General features: G+C 49.9%; 1 protein-coding gene across 2 annotated transcripts in view; it reads left to right on the forward strand.

Moving 5' to 3' along the window:
- The window catches only part of CAV1 (caveolin 1), a 38,239-nt gene extending 22,724 nt beyond the window's left edge, over positions 1 to 15,515 (forward strand). Inside the window, 1 exon segment of one of the 2 annotated variants that reach the window (NM_001242731.1) lies at positions 13,250 to 15,514. In NM_001242731.1, coding sequence (NP_001229660.1) covers positions 13,250 to 13,591 — 342 coding nt within the window. In that variant the 3' untranslated portion in view covers positions 13,592 to 15,514. 2 annotated transcript variants of the gene reach the window in all.
- Positions 15,516 to 20,256: the final 4,741 nt, after the last annotated feature.

Genomic DNA, 20,256 nt, shown 5'->3' on the forward strand with positions numbered 1-20,256 from the left:
TGGAGATGGTTACGAACGCAAAGATTCCAAGGCCTGCTTCTTTCCTAAGAGGGCAGACCAAAGGAAATGTGCTCGGTTTACAGAGAGAAAAATTTAGGTGAGATCTGGGGTAGAACTTCCTGATTGTTCACACGATAGAACCCAGGTCCTCCATCCTTGGCAGTCAACCAATCAGTGGTATTTATTGAGCTCTTACTATGTGCAGGGCACTCTACTAAGCACTTGGGAGAGTACAATGTAACAGAATTAGCAGATAAAATCCCTGCCCATAACGAGCTTACAGTCTAGCGTGGAAAATCAGTTGACAGTTGGATAAAACTCAGCCCTGGATCCTGGGGAATTCAGGTGGACCAGACTGGGTGATGTCCGGATTTTCCTTCCAGAACCCAAGATTCTCGGTCCTTACATAATGCGGCCATTGACCTTGCTGCCTGGCCATAGTCTCGATGATGTGAATGGTGAGGTAGGCGCTCCCTGCCCTTCGCTAAAAACACTGGATTGGTTTGGTACAGAGAGAAACTCCCCTCAAAATGCCTACTTGAGATTGCCCAGAGCACACATCTGAGGAGCAGAAGGAAGAAGAGAAGAAGCGTGGCCTAGTGGAAAGAGCACGGGTGTGGGAGTCAGAAGGACCTGGGTTCTAATCCTGGCTCCCTCACTTGTCTGCTTTGTGACCTTGGGCAAGTCGTTTCACTTCTGGGTGCTTCAGTTACCTCATCTGTAAAATGGGGATTAAGACTGTGAACCCCATGTGGGTTCATTACCCCTTGTCTACCCTAGTGCTTAGAACAGTGCCTGGTAGATAGTAAGCACTTAACGAATACCATTTAAAAAAAAAGACTGCCAAATGCAGCCATTGTGCCAAGCGAAAGGTCAACACGCCCGCTCCCTCCTCCGCCAGCCCCTGTCGGGAGCCGGCTCAGGATGGACACAGGGACAGCCGTGTGGCTGGGTTGCGGGGGCCGACGAAGCTTTGGAGCTGTGGAGGTGGGAGTTACCAGCTCTCTGGGGCTCCTGGCTGGGAAAGATTTCACCCCTGGCCTCTAGAGGGAAGGGGAAGGGGGCGGGGGGGTGTCTCGTCCTCTGGCTAACAGGCCAGGGAGGACTGAATGTTCCCGTTGGAAAATGCCAATTCCCACTGGCCCGCTCCCCACCCAGCCCTGGGATTTCAGACCGCTCTGGCCAGGGTGGCGTTAGAAGACGAGGTTCCAACCCTGGAGCCCTGCCCAGGCTGGCCTGGATGCCTGGATGCCTGGGTTCCGCCCTGCCTGGGGCCAGTCTTGGGCTTCAAGCCTGGATTGGGGTGGTCTTTGTGCTCTCTTTCCCACCCCTCCCCCCACCTCGGTGGAGCCTCCTTGGACCCTCAAGGTCATAACCAGAGACTCGGTAGACTCCCGCCCAGGGCAGCCATCCTGTGCTGGGCGGTGGCCCAGAGGAAGGAAGGTCCTTGTAGCTTCCCCTATTCCCCGGCCTGGCGTGGGTTGAGGTGGGTAAGAGGTGGCGGCGGCCGTCGTGGGGACTCCTTACCCCCTCCCCTCCCCACAGGCAGGGCGGGCCTGGAAGTTGAAATATGAGCCCGGATTTGATCAGGGAGGGCTGCCTGCTGCTGGGGACATGGCTCTCAGCTCCCTTCCAGGCATGGCCCTCTGGGGAGGAACCAGCCTGCAGTCCTCCTTGAATGTCCAATCCAGGGAATGTGTGTTCTGCTTTCAGATGGGAGAATCTGGCACCTAGCAGCCTAACACACACACACAGCCATTCCCTCCCTCCCCTCCCCCAACACACAGAACACACACACACACTCACACCCTTTCCCTCCCACTGCCCACAAATCATTGTTCCCTGCCCCGGAGTTCTCCCCCAGGTCCGGTCCTGGATGGCACTGCATGTAGCTGCAGCTAAACACTGCTGCCAGTGAGCCTGCAGACTTCCTTCCCGCTCTGATTCCTTGCCCAAATGTGGCTCCGGTGATGCGGCCCGCCCACCACCCTCTTGCCGCTCCCCCTCTGTCTCCAGCAGCTGCTTCCCAACATGGAGCAGAGAGTCTGCCTCCCAGCCACGCCCCACCTCGGACCCTTTGGGCTTGGGTCGGGGGGGTGGATCCAGTTGAAACTTGGGGAGAGACGGGACCCTGAGCATCCTCCGACACTAGACAGCCGCCCCTTGTCCAGTGCCTTGGCTGGGCTGGGCTTCTTGGGGTCCTGGCCCCCAGCCTTCCACAGCCATCAGACCCAGTGCTCAATCACAGCAACAGAGCTGTTGCCTCAGCGAGGAGGCTCAAAGTCAGATGCTATTCTCCTGCTCGAAAATGGGGGCTCACCTGTGGCCTGTCTTCATGCCTCCCCTCTTCTTTCCTCTGGGCCACGAGCTAAGTTCTGGAAAGGAACATGGCAACGTTTGGTCTGGTCCCACCTGCTTGCTCATCTTTATGCCTTTCCTTGCTGAGGGCACTACCATTTCTGAGGCCCACCTCAAAGCAAGAGAGCTTGTCCCAGCCTGACTAGTGGGGGCCGGGGTCGCCAAACAGCTATGGGGATCCAGGGACCCCTTCAACCTAGCCCAGGGTCCACAGGAACGGTACTCAGCTGCCACAGGTGTGTGTGCGTGTTTAGAGTTTGGGGGAATCATGCTCTGGGCAAGGCCTAGCATTCCCAACTGGGTCTTCGAGAGTGGGGGGGCTTCCCTCTGGCGAATCATAATAATAAGTGGTATTTACTAAGTGCTTATTGTACGTTAAGCACTGTGATAGAAATTATTAAGGCATTTGTGAGCACTGTTCTAAACACTGAAGTAGATAAAATCCAATCAGATCAGACACGGTCCCTGTCCCACACAGGTATCACAGTCAAGGGGAGAGGAAAAACAGGTATTCAACCCCAATTTTATGGATAAGGAAACTGAGCCCTGATCACCCAGAATGTTAGTAGTGGAGTTGAAATTCAAATCCAGACCTCCTGACTTTTAGCCTGTGCTTTTCCCCGAGGCCACAGTGCTTCTCCAGCTGGCCTCCACGGTTTCCAAACCTGACAGATTCCCATCCCCCCTTCTCACCCCCACCACTCCCACCTTGCTCCTGGATTTGCCTCTGCGTGGCCCTTGGCCATCCCGGCCTACTCCCGTTTTCTACCTTTAATCGTCATAGCCCTCAATTCACCTCCTTCCAGGAAATCAATCACTAAGTATTGATTGAATGCTGACTGGTGCAGATGTTTAGTCCTGTGGCTCGGAAGAGGGCAGTCAAGTAAGAGACAACCGTCCAGCCCTCAAGAAGCTCAATGCTAGCATGCCACGAGTGGGGGGCGGGAGAGGAGAGCTTGTGAATAGGGACTGTAAAAATGGACAGTTGTTCTGGAGAGGAGAGTGGGAAGGGGCATGTAAATTCCTGATGTGAGACTGCCCCTTGCCCATCCCCTCCCCCGCCTTCCCTCTACTACCCACAGGCCTTTGGTGCTTGGAAAAATGGCAGTCTCTTTGGGAAACTCTCAAGGCAGAGAGCTTGGCTTTTTAGGGAATTTAATAGGGCTCCTAGCACAGGATGTCCACGTTAGGATATGATCGATGGTGTTCTGAAGGGGAGTTGGGCTTGCTTTCCATTTGCCTGAATCTTTCAAGGGGAGATCTTGGTCACGTTCTGTCCCCATGCTTTGCTGAGCTCCAACCTGTCAAAAGAGGAGATCTGTTTTCTTAAATGGATATTACATGAATGAAATCAAAACAAAGGAGGTTAAAGAAAACTCTTGGATGGTGAAGGAAGAGGAAAATCCAAGGGCGGAGCCCAGAAGAAAAGACCCTCCAGACAGGAAACGGGCGGTCTTTAGGGAACAGAAACAGGGAGTGTTTCAAAGACTCAACTCAAACAACTGACTCCTCTAACCAGTCCTTGGCCTACAAAGGGGAAAGACATCTCTTTGTCTTCGTCCCCCGCCCAAAATGAAAGCGCTTTTATTTTCCTCCATGTGGTAAGTGTTCATGATTCTTTCATGACCCAGCCTGCAGGTTTGTAAAATAAGCAATTTCCCCATGGCGATTTTGGCTGAAGAGAAGGCATGCTCCAGATATGTCTTTCCTCGGTGCCCAGCTCACAGAGTGGTGGAAGCTCTCCAGATGAAAGGAGGCTGGAAAATGCTGAGTTTCCTCTAGAATATTTTTATTTATTTTTTTAAGTGCTTACTATGTGCTGGGCACTATACTAAACACTGGGGTGGAAACCAGCAAATTGGGTTAGACAAAGTCCCACAAGGGACTCACATCTTAATCCCCATTTTACCGATTTTACATTTACTCTATGACAAGTGCTGTTCTAAGCTCTGGGTAGATCCAAGATATTCAGTTAGGTCACAGTCCCAATCCCACATGGGACTCAAAGTCTAAGGCTGGGGAGAACAGGCATTGAATTCCTGTTTTACAGATGAGGAAACTGAGGTACAGGGAATTTGAAGTGGATTGCCCAAGGTCAAACAGCAGATAAGTGATAGAGCCAGAATTAGAACCTTGGTCCTCTGACTCTCAGGCCTGTGCTCTGTTCAGTAGGCCATGTTGCTTCTCTAGTGGATATGTAAGAAAACTGGATGAGAGAAAAAGCTGAAGGGGCAGACAAGCAAGTCAGGAGGGCCAAACAAAAGATGTACAGCAGGGAAGCAGTGTGGAATGGTAGAAAGAACACAGGCCTTAGAGTCAGAAAGACCTGGGTTCTATTCCTGATTCTGCGGCTTGTCTGCTGCATGACCTTGGGCAAGTCACTTCACTTCTCTGTGCCTCAGTTCTGTAAAGTGTAAAGTCCTGTTAAGTGGGGATTGTGAGCCCCACTTGGGTCATGGACTATGTTCAACCTGATTAGCTTGTATCTACCCCAGTACTTAGTACAGTGCCTGGTATATAGTAAGTGCTTAACAAGTGCCCTAAAAGCAAAAATGCAAAGGCAAAGGTGGTTGGGGGGTGGGGAGGCAGGAGGGTCCCAGCTATGTCTGTGGGATCTTTGCCTCTCATCTGAGCCACCCAGCCCTCAGCACGGAGTAGGGAGCGAGCTCAGCAGACTCCCGTGGGCTTGCCCCACTGAGTGAATGATTTTGAAAATACAGAACCAGTAGAAAAAGATCCCAAACCCCCTTGCAGTTGAGCTCAATTGGTTGTCCCCGGGCACTCTTCAACCGACCGTTGACACTAACGAAAGGGCCTTTCACCACTGCCTTCCCAGCTAAGCAGCTGCCGAGGCCAGCTGTCCGGAGAGGTGGGGTCTGTTAGCCAGATCAAAACCCTGTATGCATGCATGCATATGTCTCGTGGGTGTGTGTATGTTTGCATGTGTGTATGTGTGCGCATGTGAGTGAGATTAGCCAGACTAAAACCGTATGTGGGTTCAACTGATGCGTATGAGTGCTAATAGCTGGATTGAAACCATTTGGGTGTGTGTATATATATGGGTATGCTCTGAACTACATTGAAATCAGGTGTATTTGCACTTGTGTATATGTGCTTGGGAGTATACCTCTATAGGGTCTATCTTCAGGATTGAAACTCCATATCCCAATATGCATAGTACAGTAAGTAATCAATCCATTGATTGAGTTTCATCTTCATCTTAAATAATTCCCTATCCTTGAGCCTTTCTTTATTGCCACAATTAATCATATTTATTGAGCGCTTATTCTAGACAGAGTACTGTACTAAGCACTTGAGAGAGGATGATATTACAGAGTTGGTATATCTGTTCCCAGTGTACAACGAACTTTCATTCTAGAGCCCCAATTTCCAACTCTCGACCCGTCTCCCCTGATCTCCTGTGGACCCTCTTCAGCCCTCTGCACCTACTCCCCCCATCTGCCAACAGACTGCCGTGCAAACTCAGAAATTCAGAGTTCTCTGGATCAGCTGGGCTTTAGAGGATGATCCTGGATCCCCAGAAGCCCCACTGCTTATAAGGAGCCAAGGTTGCAAGGTGATGCTGAACTCTAGTCAGGGCAAGACTTATTCCAAGTGGAACTGCAAGGGTAAACTTTACTCCTGCCTTTCTCTGCTTCTCATAATCACCTTGTAATCCTTCTAGCTGTGCTCCTTTCTCTGGAAAAAAACTACAAACTGGGACTGTCTCTCTTTCGAACTCCATGGAGAGGTTGCCTCTTGCCTCCCTCCCTAAGACACATCATTGCTCGTGACTTTACCAAGCCTCCTCATCCCAGTGCCTCTGTTCCGTACCTTTGGGTGGGGAGACAGTGAATTGATCGATCATATTTATTGAGCACTTTCTGTATGCAGAGTACTGTAATAAGCTCTTGGGAGAGGACAGTATAACAGAGTTGGTAGAAATGTTCCCTGCCCACAACAAGCTAAGTCACCCTGCGGTCATTCCTTTGGTGGGGAAGAGTGTTCCTGGTGGTGGTGGACAGAAACCAGTCATTGACTCAGTAGCAGGAATGCCTCTTCCTCTGTAACACAGTCCATAAACTAAGGGATGCAAACTCATCTTCAGTGGACCCATCGTGTTTATTGAGCACTTACTGTGTGCAGAGCATTTTACTAAGCGCTTGGGAGCATACAGTAGAATAGAGTTGGTAGACACATTCCCTTCCCAAAAGAAGTTTACAGTCTAGGGGAGACAGACATTAATATAAATGAATGAATTGTGAATACATGCATATGTGCTGTGGGGCTGAGGATGGGGTGAATAAAGGGTGCAAACCCAAGTACAAGGGCGATGGAGAAGAGAATGGGAGAAGAGGAATGGAGGAGATGTGCTTTTAATAAGACTTTGAAGGTGGGGAGAGGGATCGTCTGTTGGATATGAAGAGGGAGGGAGTTCCAGGCCAGGGGCAGGATGAGGGCAAAAGGTCAGTGGTGAGATGGCATAGTGGATAGAGTAGGGCTCTGGGAGTCAGAAGGTCATGGGTTCTGATCCCAGTTCCACCACTTGTCTGCTGTGTGACCTTGGGCAAGTTACGTCACTTCTCTGGGCCTCAGTTACCTCATTTGTATAATGGGGATTGAGACTGGGAGGCCCACATGGGATAGGGACTGTGTCCAACCCTATTTACTTGCATCCACCTCTGTGCTTATGTAGCATGCCTGGCACATAATGAGCACTTAACAAATACCACAATTGTTATAGATGAGATCAAGGTACAGTGAGTAGGTTGGCAAATATAGCCTTTAGTCCCTCAAACAGACCACCGGTCCCACCTCCTATTAGAAGGCAGGCTTCCCCATCCTAACAGAAAGCCCTCAGGATTGCCAAGAAAATCCCAGCCATCCTGGAAGTTTCCTTCCTGGAAATTCCTTCTTTAGAAATGAAATATCCGGACTGTGATAGAATAATAAATGGGGCCCTCTTTTTTGTGTTTCTCTCGTGCCCATATGAACCATTTAGAAATAATGTCTTCAGATGTGTTTAACCAGACCCAGTCTCCTGAGACTGACCAGACTGACCAAACGTTATCCAAACACAGTGTGACAGATCTCTTTCCTTGACGCACACAGCTAGATTTCAGTTAAGTTGTGGTTCCAGCTCTGCAGTCTCAAGAGCCAATATGTTACGTGAAGGCATTTGATGTCTCTCATAAAAAATCGAGCAACATCAACTGTTGACTCTTAATAAAGCATCCATGAAGACTGAGGAATGTCAGCAGGGTTCATGCATTCCTTTGATCTCACAGGACTGCAGAATCATTCCTGCCAGGGAAACAATCTGTTCCATAGATTATAGCACAGAAAATCAGAAGGAATTCCACTAAAATATCCTCACTCATTGTTGGAAATGATTCCCGGGCTCTGACTCATGCCTGTGAGATGGGTTTGCCAGTATGCAGTTAACCCTGAATGTCCACTGGATCTTGGAAAAGAAATATTTTCTTCCTTCGCCATAGACATCTTTCTCAGGACTCCAGTCCTGCAACACTGTCAGGGTGGGTCCTACCAGAGATTCTGCATACAATAGACACCCAGTACAGTGCTTGGCACATACTAGATATGCTCAGTGAAGTTCTCTGCACACACTAGACACCAGACACAGTGCTTTGCATACAGCAAACACTCAGCACAGTGCTCTGCACACACTAGACATCCACTGGAAGGGCCCATGATGCAAGGCAGAGAGAAGAAATCCCCGATAGTGGTTGTCGGGATTAGGGATGTGTGTCAAACTGTAAGCCCACTGTGGGCAGGGAATGTGTTTATTGTTGTTTCGCACTCCCAAACACTTAGTACAGTGCTTTTGCCGCTCCTCTGCCGCCCACCTCCTCACCATCCCCCGTTCTCCTATCCTGCCGTCGACCCCTGGGTCACGTCCTCCAGAGGTCCTGGAATGCCCTTCCTCCTCACCTCCGCCAAACTAATTCTCTTCCCCTCTTCAAAACCCTACTTAAAGCTCACCTCCTCCAAGAGGCCTTCCCAAACTGAGCTCCCCTTTTCCCTCTGCTCCCTCTGCTCCCCCTTTACCCCCCCTTCACCTCTCCTCAGCTAAGCCCTCTTTTCCCCCCTTTCCCTCTGCTTCTCCCCCTCTCCCTTCCCCTCCCCTCAGCACTGTACTCGTCCACTCAACTGTATGTATTTTCATTACCCTATTCATTTTGTTAATGAGATGTACATCACCTTGATTCTATTTACTGCTACTGTTTTTGTCTGTCTCCCCCGATTAGACTGTAAGCCCGTCAAAGAGCAGGGACTGTCTCTATCTGTTACCGATTTGTACCTTCTAATCGCTTAGTACAGTGCTCTGCACATAGTAAGCGCTCAATAAATACTATTGAATGAATGAATGAATAACAGGATGCAGAGAGGGCAGGAGTGGGGAGAGGGGAATCTCTGTATCTTTTTCCAGCTAGGGGCACCTAGGCAACCAAGATGTTTGCGTGGAAAGGCAATTCTCTAGATGGTAAGCTCATTGTGAGTAGGCAACGTATCTGCCATTTGATCAATCGATGGTGTTTATTGAGTGCTTACTTTGTGCAGAGCACTGCATTAAGCACTTGGGAGAGTATATTATAACAGTATAACAGACACATTTCCTGCCCACAATTAGTTTATAGTCTCAACTCTGTTATAGTGTACTCTTCCAAACAGTACAGTAAGCACTCAGCAAACACAGTAAGTGCTTGATAAATGCCATTGATTGGGGAGGGAACATATCTACCAACATAGTTATAAGGTAATCTCCCAAAGTCTCAGTACAGTGCTCTAGGCACAATAAATGCTCAATAAGTACAATTGATTCATTCATCCTTTGGCTTAAGGGCCAATTTTCATCCTTAGTATCACCTCACATATCCTCCTTCTAACCTACCTTTGAAGTCCAGTCTCTGAAGTCAACATGAGGAAGAGAGAAATGGCCAGGGAGGGGAAGTCAAGATAGAAAGTGAGCCAGTCATCCTTGCGGGGATGCTGAAGGAAATTATGTGACCTATGGCTATAGGCCTGAGAATCAGGAAGTTAGAGTTCTAATTTCAGCTTTTCTTCATCTTTCCATGGGGCCTTGGCCTTAGTTTCTGTTTCTGACAAATGGAAGGTAGCACCATTCAGGTGGGCCTCAGACCTGACACAAAAACTGGCCTAGTGTACAGCCCAGACACATACAAAAGTGGCTATAGCAATCAACGAATCCACAATCAATGAAAGGTATTTATTCACTACCATCCATGCTTGGGAAAAGTCAATAAAACAGTGTAATAAAGCAGGTGTTGAGATCTTCCCTAACTAGGCCCTTGTCTGTATGTATTCATTTATATTTATATTTGCCTTCCCCTTTACACAGTAAACTCACTATGGGCAGGGAACGTGTCTACTAACTCTGTCATATCATACTCTCCCAAGCAAGCACAATAGGTGCTCAGTAAATACAATTGATTGATTGACGTAGATGCGATCCCTGCCCACAAGGTGCTTTCAGTCTGTCCCCTTTCTCCCCACTGCACCGCTGCGTGAAAGTATCTGAATGTTCTGAAGGAAAATTTTCTCTTTGGGAATAAGCAGAGTAGGCTTTTGGTGAGGCTCATCTTCCTAAAGAACTGTCCATCACACTCAACTGTGTCCAGTGGTCACGTGTTGCCCCGGCCTATTTGTCACCTCACTTGATATCACTGTGGGGCTGATTCCGACTCGGGGCTCCCTTTGAAGTCAGGGGAAATGCATTAAGTGGCTCTGAGAAGCAAAGCGGAGATCTGACGGGACCCACCCAGAATCTCTCCCGAGAGATCTATTTTTAGGCCAGTTTAGAAACTACCCACAGTGGTGTTCTTGGGGGCCCCTGGCCAAGCACAGCGTCTGAGGCACTAAAATGATATCTATGATATAAACAAGTGTATAGACAGCTGTCTGTCCTTCTGTTCTGAAGGTGAATTACTCTTAGTGGCATTCTATCAGAGGCAGGGGTGGTGGTTGAGACTATGTGGGCATAGAAAGGAGCCCCCTGCTGCTATCCATGGTGCCCAGAACCATTTTCATCTCCTTATTGGTGCCCCAAGTTCCCAGAGCCCTGCCCTAATGTATCCCAAAACACATTTCAAGAAAGCAAATCTAAAGAAAAATGGCCTGGTACTTCTCCCTGCACAAATGCCCTCTAGAAACTTTTAATTGAATTCTAACTTTTGAGTCACCTGCCACAGACTTTCCTTCGGTAGTGAAAATTCTTCATTTATTGATGTGGGAGGGGATGTTCATCTGAAATAGTAAATCTGTGCCAGGCATTTATTAAGCACTTTTTATCTGTTAAGCACTGGGGTGGTAGATAGAAGGTTATGAGATGGAACAGAAAAACAACCAGGGCTGGTAACTTGATGAATTTAAAGATGCTGATAGACAGAAGGAAGAGAAAAGCAGACACTCTGATTTTGCCAAACCCGGAAAGAGTCGTGTTCTGTTTTTATTTGAAAATATCATCGTGGTTAGTTGATATTTGAGATGGCAACATCTCCACTGTCTGACACTGAGGCAGCCCGAGGACACACAGGATCCTTTGGGGCTGGGATGCCTCATCCCTGGGGCCTGTGCATCCCCATCTCACTAGACTGTAAGCTCCTTAAGGACAGGAATCGGGTCTGCCAACTCTGTTGTATCGTACACTCCCAAGCACTTAGTCCCGTGCTTTGCATACAGTATGAACTTAATAAATGCTAATGATTGACCAATTTTTTTCAATGGCATGTTGTAACTTCTCACTATATGTGCCAGGCACATTACTAAGGGCCAGGGTAGATACAAGCTAATGAGATTGTCCCACATGGGACTCACTGTCTTAATCCCCATTTTATAGATGAGGCACCAGACAAGCAGTGGAGCGAGGATTAGAACCCAGGTCCTTCTGATTCCCAGGCCCGTGCTCTATCCACTAGACCACACTGCTTCCCTAATTGACAATCAATCAATTCTCTGATTAATTGATTGATTTCCTTGCCCTAGGTGGGGTGTGGAAGAGGAGGATAGCATAGACCCTACCCAAATTCAAGAAGCTTCCCCCATCAGCATTCCGGTGCCTGTCCTCAGTCTCTGCTCTTCTCTGCATGGAGAACAAACCACCAGGGCTTAGACTGGAGAAATCCCCATGGTGGTGCGCAGCTTAGAGAGAGAGTTTGGAGCTTATACTACTAATAATAATAACTGTGGTATTTGTTAAGCTCTTACTATGTGCCAAGCACTGTCTGAGTGCTGTTGTAGTTAGAAGATAATTGGAAAGGTTACAGTTACCATCCTACAAGGGGCTTTCACAGTGTAAGGAGGGTGGAGAGCAGGTATTGAATCCTCATTTTTCTGATGAGGTAATTGAGGGACAGGAAGTTAAGTGACTTGCCCAAGATCACACAACAGACAAGAAACAGACCTGGAATTAGAATCATGTCCCTTGACTCTCATCTTAGCCCTGCTCTCTTTCCACTAGGCCTCCCTGCTTCTCCCACAGAGACTGGAGTTTATGGAGCACCCATTGCTCACTCCAGAGCCGAGGAAAGGCCTGAATGATAATAATAATAATAATAATAATGGTATTTGTTAAGTGTGTACTATGTGCCGAGCACTGTTCTAAGCGCTGGGGTAGATATAAGGTAATCAGGTTGTCCCACAGGCTCAGTCTTATTCTCCATTTTACAGATAACTGAGGCACAGATAATGTTGGGTTTTTTTTGTTAAGCGCTTACTATGGGCAGAGCACTGTTCTAAGCACTGGGTAGGCACAGGGGAATCAGGTTGTCCCACTTGGGGCTCACAGTCTTAATCCCCATTTTACAGATGAGGTAACTGAGGCACAGAGAAGTTAAGTGACTTGCCCACAGTCACACAGCTGACAAGTGGCAGAACCAGAATTTGAACCCATGACCTCTGACTCCAAAGCCCGTGCTCTTTCCACTGAGCCACACTAATGGCTTGCCCAAGGTCAAACAGCAGACAAGTGGCAGAACTGGGATTAGAACCACGTTCTCTGACTCCCAAACCTATGTTATTGCCACTGAGCCAGGCTGCTTCTGACCAGAATCTTCAGGTGTTTGCCGAATGTCTTTTCACCCACCAGTGATCCTTGCTGCTGGGTCATGGGGGAGACCATTGGAGAAGCACAGCGGGCCTACGGGATAGAACCCGGACCTGGAAGTCAGAAGGATCTAGATTCTAATACTGGCTCTTCCACCTGTCCGTTGTGTGACCTTGGGCAAGTCACTTACCTCCTCTGTGCCTCAGTTACCTCATCTGTAAAATGGGGATTAAGACTATGAAACAGGGACTGTATCCAACCTGATTATCTTGTGTCTACTCCAGCCTCTAGTACATTACCTGACACATAGTGAGTACTTAGCAAATACCATTAAAAAACAAAACAAAATCAAAAATAAAAGTTAAGGCTGTAGAGGGGAAAAGTTAGGATCTTGGGTGGCCCAACACTAGCTGTGAACGTAGGCCCTGAGAACGGCAGCCACCGCCCAGTTCTTCTTCGGATCCTACAATCCCAAGGTGGATGCATCAGGAGGCTGCCCCGGGGTGGGGCTGACCCAAGAGGGAGCCAAGTCCAGTGCTCTGTGCACACAATCTCTGCAACCAGATGCCGATAACGCTGATGTTCCGGGGTTCTTAGGGCCCAAGTGGTGCAGATGTCCGCCTGCTCTCCTGGCTTTCTCCCAGGCTAGGGTTTCAGAAGGGAGCCACTCCCTATCTGAAGCCCCAGGAGTTCCAAACGTCCCAAAGAGTTGGTGGAATGAGTTGACCTCTCCCCCTTGCCAGCAATGAGTTGACCTCTCCCCCTTGCCAGCCTAACCGCCCTCGTCATTCCTCTCTCCCTCTCCAGATCGACTTCGAAGACGTGATTGCCGAGCCCGAGGGCACACACAGCTTTGACGGGATCTGGAAGGCCAGCTTCACCACCTTCACCGTGACAAAATACTGGTTTTACCGCTTGCTCTCGGCCCTCTTGGGCATCCCCTTGGCCCTCCTCTGGGGCATCTACTTTGCCATCCTCTCCTTCCTGCACATCTGGGCCGTGGTGCCCTGCATCCGGAGCTACCTGATAGAGATCCAGTGCATCAGCCGCGTCTACTCCATCTGCATCCACACCTTCTGCGACCCACTCTTCGAGGCCATCGGCAAGGTGTTCAGCAACATCCGAGCCACGGTCCAGAAAGAAATATGAGTGATGGTCCTGCCAGCTTTAGCATCTCCCTCTCCTCCCCTTGATCTAGGCCCCCGCCTCAGGCCTCTCGTGGCCTCTTCCAGCCCAGAACAAAGAAATCACCAGCTCGGATTCCGTCGTTGCTATCTGTGTCCCCGGCCTGCTCCCGGATTCCCCTTGGCCCGTTCCCGGAAGTCGGGCTCACCTATCGGCCCCGTTGGCCATAGTCCCACTTCCCTTTTGGGCCAGGGTGGACTGTTTGGAGGGTCACTTCCGGTAGGGTGCCCCGGCACCAGGTGAGTGGCTTTTCATTCCACCGATGAGCTGCCACCACAGGAAGCCTAGGGCTCAGGGGTGGGAGGGTGTGGGTAGACTGGCCCTGCCCCATTGTCTTGGCCGTGGGCAGCCGGTAGGTGTTGGCTTCCGAGGCCCAAGCGGAGTGCCTGATGTCCATTAACTAACCTCCTCCGTTCACTCAACCCCTCAGCCTGCTAAATCCTGGCACTTCCCCCCTCTGCCCCACACCAAAGTCAGGTGTTCCCCTTCAGGGCCCCTCCCGCCCTCCCTCCAGAAGGCTGGATGACCATTCGTCAGCCCCTTCCGACAGGGAACAAGGCCTCTGGAAGGATCCTGGGAGAAAATCCCAAGGCCTTGTTACTGGGCGTCAATCGTGATCCTGAGGCTCCAGGCTGGAGGGACCAGAACTGGGCTTTGGCCACGTCAGCCTTCCCTGGAGAAAACGTTCCTCCCAAAGGTGTGTGGGTTTACCCCAGGAGGGAATTGGGATGTCTTCCGGAGAAGACAACCACCTGAGCCATCAGTGAGAGAAGCCAGCACTGACAGTGACAGCATAGGACCGTTAGTTAGCCACTGCGTTCCTGGGTCGGGCCCATGGGCCATCCAGCCCAGCTCTCCATTTCCCTGACGATGAGGCGCTTAGGGGAACTGGGGCAGTTCACCTTTCCTGCACCTCTACCCTCATGGTGGGGCCGGACCATCTGACAGCTGCCCCCCTCAACTCTCCTGCCCTCTCCCACTCATCATTCTTAACTTTCCTTATTTCAGCCAAGGGAGATCAGCCTGCAATTAACTCCCGGGCTATCTGCGAGTCATCCAAACTAACCCATCGGGGAGAGGTTTCTAAACACAAGCTGGTGCCCTGTACTGGCAGCCGATCCCCGAGTGTTCCCAGAGGTGGTGGGGTGGGCCCGGGAATAGTTGGGAAAACGCGACCTTGGTCATCTGTTGCCGAGCCCTTGACCAGGGAGAGTGTTGCCCAGTGCTCAGACACCGCTGTGTGCCCTCGAGTAGTTGTCAGCCTCTTGCAGAAGCTTCCAGAAAGCAGGGAGCTAAGCCATTTTGCTGGCCTAAGTTCAGCTTCTCCTGAACCCAAACTGAGGAATTTTGCCCCTGAACCTGAGCTGTACAAAAAGCCGCCTAGTCCAGCCGATAGTTCGACTTCCCCTCGTTGACCCCTCTCCCTTCTGCATGTCCCGGGCTTTGTCTCTCTTGTCTTTGCCAGGGCAGCCTGCTCCCTGAGAGCAGCTTCCCTCCCCTTAGCTCCTACCAACCTATTAAATAACAGTTAAGACAGACACTGGCATGGAAATCATTTTACTTTTTTACTGTGTACATAACAGAAAATGTACTATTTTCGATATTTTTCAGAGTAAAAACACATCATGTCAAGAATGTAAACGTAAAATAGCTTTATCTTCCTCTGAGGAAAGTAACTTTGGAATCACCCTGGTGATCCCACAGGTAAACTGTGCATCCTGAGCAATGTCTGTTCACTTAGAAATATAGACCCTAATCCCCACCACGGATTGCCAATCCAGGGCATTTACAGCCATAGTGTACGCTTACTGATATATTTGACACTTTTTTTTTATTCTGCATGTACTGTAAATGCTGCAATTCTGCACAATAAAAATGTTTAACAGTAGTTCTAGGTCAGGAGCCTGAATTATTACTATTTTTGTTATTTATTATAGTCCACTCAGGAGAACTCTAATTCCCACTCCGCACCCAGAAGTGAGATCACGCAGGGTGAGTAAGAGGGCCCTGCTGATTCCAGATACTTCAGCCCACTAATGCAGCAATTCCGGAGTGAAACGTGGGATCCAAATGGGGTAGGTTTTCCCCATCGAAGTGAATGGTCCAGCAGCCGGATGCGGCATTTTCCCCCAAGTTTGCCATAGTCGGGGGCCCAGCGATAGACACTTGACTGGCAACACTCGCTCACATCGAAGCGGTCAGTGGACCTTAGATGGAGTTGTTACTTAGCACTTAGTACAACACTGTAGCCACAGTAAGTGCTCAACAAATACCACTGATTGATTTGTCGATTCCCCACGGGTTTATTGTTGCAGCTTCCGTGATCAAGGATGGGAGGGAACCCGGGTGGGCAGGAAGGGGTTCACCCAGAACCATGTGTGGAGAATTCCAGTCTATCATCCGTGAGGTGGTGGTACAATCTCCTGGTGTGTAGTGCCAGTGATGCCCACGCAGGGGTGAGAAAAATAGCAGCATTTGCAAATTGTCCTCAGCATGCAGACTCGTGGATACCACAAAACTTCTGCTTTTTAAAAATGGGGTTTTTTTAGTGTTTACTATGTACCAGGCGCTGTACTAAGCACTGGGGTAGATACAAGCTAATCAGGTCCCTGTCCAACATGGGACTCACAGTCTTAATCCCCATTTTACACGAGGTAATTGAGGCACAGAGAAGTGGAGTCTTCATTCACTGAAATGAAGTGAGAACTATGTGCAGAGCACTGTACTAAGTGCTTGGGAGAATACAGTATAACAATACAAAAGACAAATTCCCTGCCCACAACAAGCTTACTGCCCAAGGTCCCACACTAGACAAGTAACGAGCTGGGATTAGAAAGCAGATGCTTCTGACTCCCAGAGCCATGGTCTATCCACTAGGCCATGTTACTTCTCCGTCTGAGCTAAAATAGCAGTCCTAATAGTAGTAGTAGTAATAAGAGGGTTTATTAAGCATTTCTGTGTTCAGGGTAAACCCTACCCCTTCAGGTGCTCTCACTCGAAGAATGAGGTGGGGAAGGATTTGGACCCAGGCAAAATAGGAAAGATGAAATAATAATAGTGCACAGTAACATAAAAGATCAAGTTCCAAGTCCACCAAGTCCCGTGGCAAAGAGGACCCCAGGTGGTCAATAATAATAATAATAATGTTGCTATTTGTTAAGCGCTTACTATGTGCCGAGCACTGTTCTAAGCGCTGGGGTAGACACAGGGGAATCAGGTTGTCCCACGTGGGGCTCACAGTCTTAATCCCCATTTTACAGATGAGGGAACTGAGGCACAGAGAAGTTAAGTCAAGAGCCCAGGCACAATCCAAGTTTCCCACATTTCTAAAATGTGCCGAGGCTCCTGTTGCTGCTGTCGCTGCTTAAATCCCTGGGGACCGGCAGGCACAAGGCGTGAGGAAGGAGCGGCCCTGAGGTGGCGCAGTAGGAAGGAGGCAGGGGCTACTGGCAGTTTGGCTCTGCAGTTCGGTAGGAAAAAGCTAAGGGGGACACTGTGACAGCTAAGGCTCCCTGCATGATTTCCCAAGATTCCCTCACCAGCTGTCCGTTCAACATGGATTTGGGGGAGGCAGAGTGGGTGGGCCCTGGGCCTTCTTCTGAGCCTGGCTAGGTGGGAGGGATAAGAGAGCATGTGGGAGTGGGGCAGGAATCATCTCGAGTTGTCCCACTACTTTGACATGGTGAAGAATGTGGCCCCTGTCACCCTCCTGGGGAGTAGGCCCAATTTCTCCCAAGGCCTCCCCGTGGAGACCAAGGCTGGAGAGTCGGGTGGCTATTCCTCCACTTTCATGCTGGACTGCCCAGTTTTCAAGTGGCCTGTGCCCAGTCTGGTATCGACCCAGCATCTTATGCCTCCTTGGCTTGAAACATCCCGTCGCCCTCTGCCTTGGCTCCTGTCCCTGAGTCCCACGGCTAGGAAGCAGCACCCTGGGGAAGGGGACGCCAATATCGTCACGTGTCTTTTACGTTACATAGCTAAGTAACCCACACAACGCATATCTGTTCCTTCGAAGAAGGCAAAGGTGTGTCTGGTACTTTCAAGTGTTGTCAGTGGCCACCCTTTTGGGGAGAACAAGGAACGGAGGGGTAGAAATGGGGAGAGAGAGATGGAAAGACAAGGAAGTTGTGAAGAAATCAGAGGGGCTGGAGATGACAAAAGAGACAAGAAGGGAAGAGATGGGGGTTGGGTCTCTGCACTCGTGAATAATTCTGTTCACCCAAGAGCACAGAGCATCTGTGGTTGGCATGGAAATTGGTCAATCCTGGCATGGAACATCCAGTCAGCTATTCCAATGGAGCCCAAGGGGTCTGTAACATTCATAACTTGTTCAACCCCTGCCCGGAGTCTGAAACCACAGGAACACTGGGACTCCCAGTGTCCTGCTTCTGATTGAGCAGGGGACAGGGAGGCTAGGAGGCTTCAGGCCACACACATGACCAGATTTGTAGCCCTGGCCCACGGGACTCTGATAAAGGCCAAGTGCACCAGCGCTCTGCAGCTCATGGGTCAATGGAAGACTGAGGCCAGGAAAACATTTGTTTCCCATTCTGCTCCTGTCAGAATCTGAGCTGCCACCAGCCTTCAATGTGTAACGTGTGATTTTTGGAGGCTAAGTGCTAAGAGGGCAAGTTTTTACAGCCTGGTACCAACATTTTCAAATGCACTCATTTGCCCCTGGAATGGTTATATATCCAGGTCTGGTTTGGGCTTGCAGAAATATCAACTCTTGGACAGACATTTAGGGGAAAAACGTGAGTCATACTTCGAGGTCACCTTTCTGGGCTGAACAGAGGGGGAGATTGCCTTTGCTCACAAATCCTGCTAGAGTCAAAGTGGACACATGAGAGAAAGATAGAGACACATCTCCGCCCCTGTCCTCTCCCCCTCCCTTCAGGCTCGCATCTCCTCCCGCCTCCAGGACGTCTCCTCCTGGATGTCGGCCCGCCACCTAAAACTCAACATGAGCAAGACTGAGCTCCTCATCTTCCCTCCCAAACCCGGTCCTCTCCCAGACTTCTCTATCACCGTGGATGGCACGACCATCCCTCCCGTCTCTCGGGCCCGCGATCTCGGTGTCATCCTTGACTCGTCTCTCTCGTTCACCCCACACATCCTATCCGTTACCGAGACCTGCCGGTTTCACCTTTACGATATCGCCAAGATCCGCCCTTTCCTCTCCACCCAGACGGCTACCTTACTGCTACGGGCTCTCGTTATATCCCGGCTAGACTACTGTGTCAGCCTTCTCTCTGACCTCCCTTCCTCCTCTCTCGCCCCGCTCCAGTCTATTCTTCACTCCGCTGCCCGGCTCATCTTCCTACAGAAACGATCTGGGCATGTCACTCCCCTTCTTAAACAACTCCAGTGGTTGCCTATCTATCAACCTCCGCTCCAAACAAAAACTCCTCACTCTAGGCTTCAAGGCCCCTTCCTACCTCTCCTCCCTTCTCTCTTTCTACCGCCCACCCCGCACGCTCCGCTCCTCCGCAGCCCACCTCCTCGCCGTCCCTCGGTCTCGCCTATCCCGCCGTTGACCCCCGGGCCACGTCCTCCCGCGGTCCTGGAACGCCCTCCCTCCTCACCTCCGCCAAACTGATTCTCTTCCCCTCTTCAAAACCCTACTTAAAACTCACCTCCTCCAAGAGGCCTTCCCAGACTGAGCTCCTCTTCCCCTCTACTCCCTCTACCACCCCCCTTCACCTCTCCGCAGCTAAACCCTCTTTTCCCCCTTTCCCTCTGCTCCTCCCCCTCTCCCTTCCCATCCCCTCAGCACTGTCCTCGTCCGCTCAACTGTATATATTTCCATTACCCTATTTATTTTGTTAATGAATTGTACATTGCCTTGATTCTATTTAGTTGCCATTGTTTTTACGAGATGTTCTTCCCCTTGACTCTATTTATTGCCATCGTTCTTGTCTGTCCGTCTCCCCCGATTAGACTGTAAGCCCGTCAAACGGCAGGGACTGTCTCTATCTGTTGCCGACTTGTTCATTCCAAGCGCTTAGTACAGTGCTCTGCACATAGTAAGCGCTCAATAAATACTATTGAATGAATGAATGAATAGCTTGTCAGAGGATGAACTCGGTGGTTTCCTTCACCCTGAGGGCCCTCCGACCTGCTCTGTGCCTTCAGTTGCCGTAGCTCTCCTGCCCACCCTACCCATCTCCTGTCCCTAGGGGAGTCATTGGGACAATTTTAACCAGACAGTCCTGCCTGGTTCCAGGTAATCTGCCTGTCCCCTGCCAACACTGATATAGCACCAGACAGCTTCATGTCCAGTATTTTTTTTCTGAGTTCTCTGTCTCCTTCTATCTCAGTTCTTCACAGTCAAATCCCAGGTCTTGGAAGTGAGGCCTGTGTTTCCAGGAACCTGGCGGGGGAATGCAGTGGCTTTAGGAGCAAGGGAGGGAATCAAGAGTCTAGCAAGGGGCATGCTCTAAGTTGCACAGATTGCTACAGAGAGGTTTTTTTGGGTGGCCTTATGACATAATCGATCAATCAATCAACGGCATTTATTGAGCGCTAACTCTGTGCAGAACTCTGTACTAAGTACTTGGGAGAGTGCATTATGACAGAATTAGATGACCTACACAGAGTGGGTCTGTTTCTTCTGGGTTAGCAAAGGG

Source organism: Ornithorhynchus anatinus, chromosome 10 (assembly GCF_004115215.2).
Source record: "Ornithorhynchus anatinus isolate Pmale09 chromosome 10, mOrnAna1.pri.v4, whole genome shotgun sequence".
Classification (NCBI taxonomy): domain Eukaryota; kingdom Metazoa; phylum Chordata; class Mammalia; order Monotremata; family Ornithorhynchidae; genus Ornithorhynchus; species Ornithorhynchus anatinus.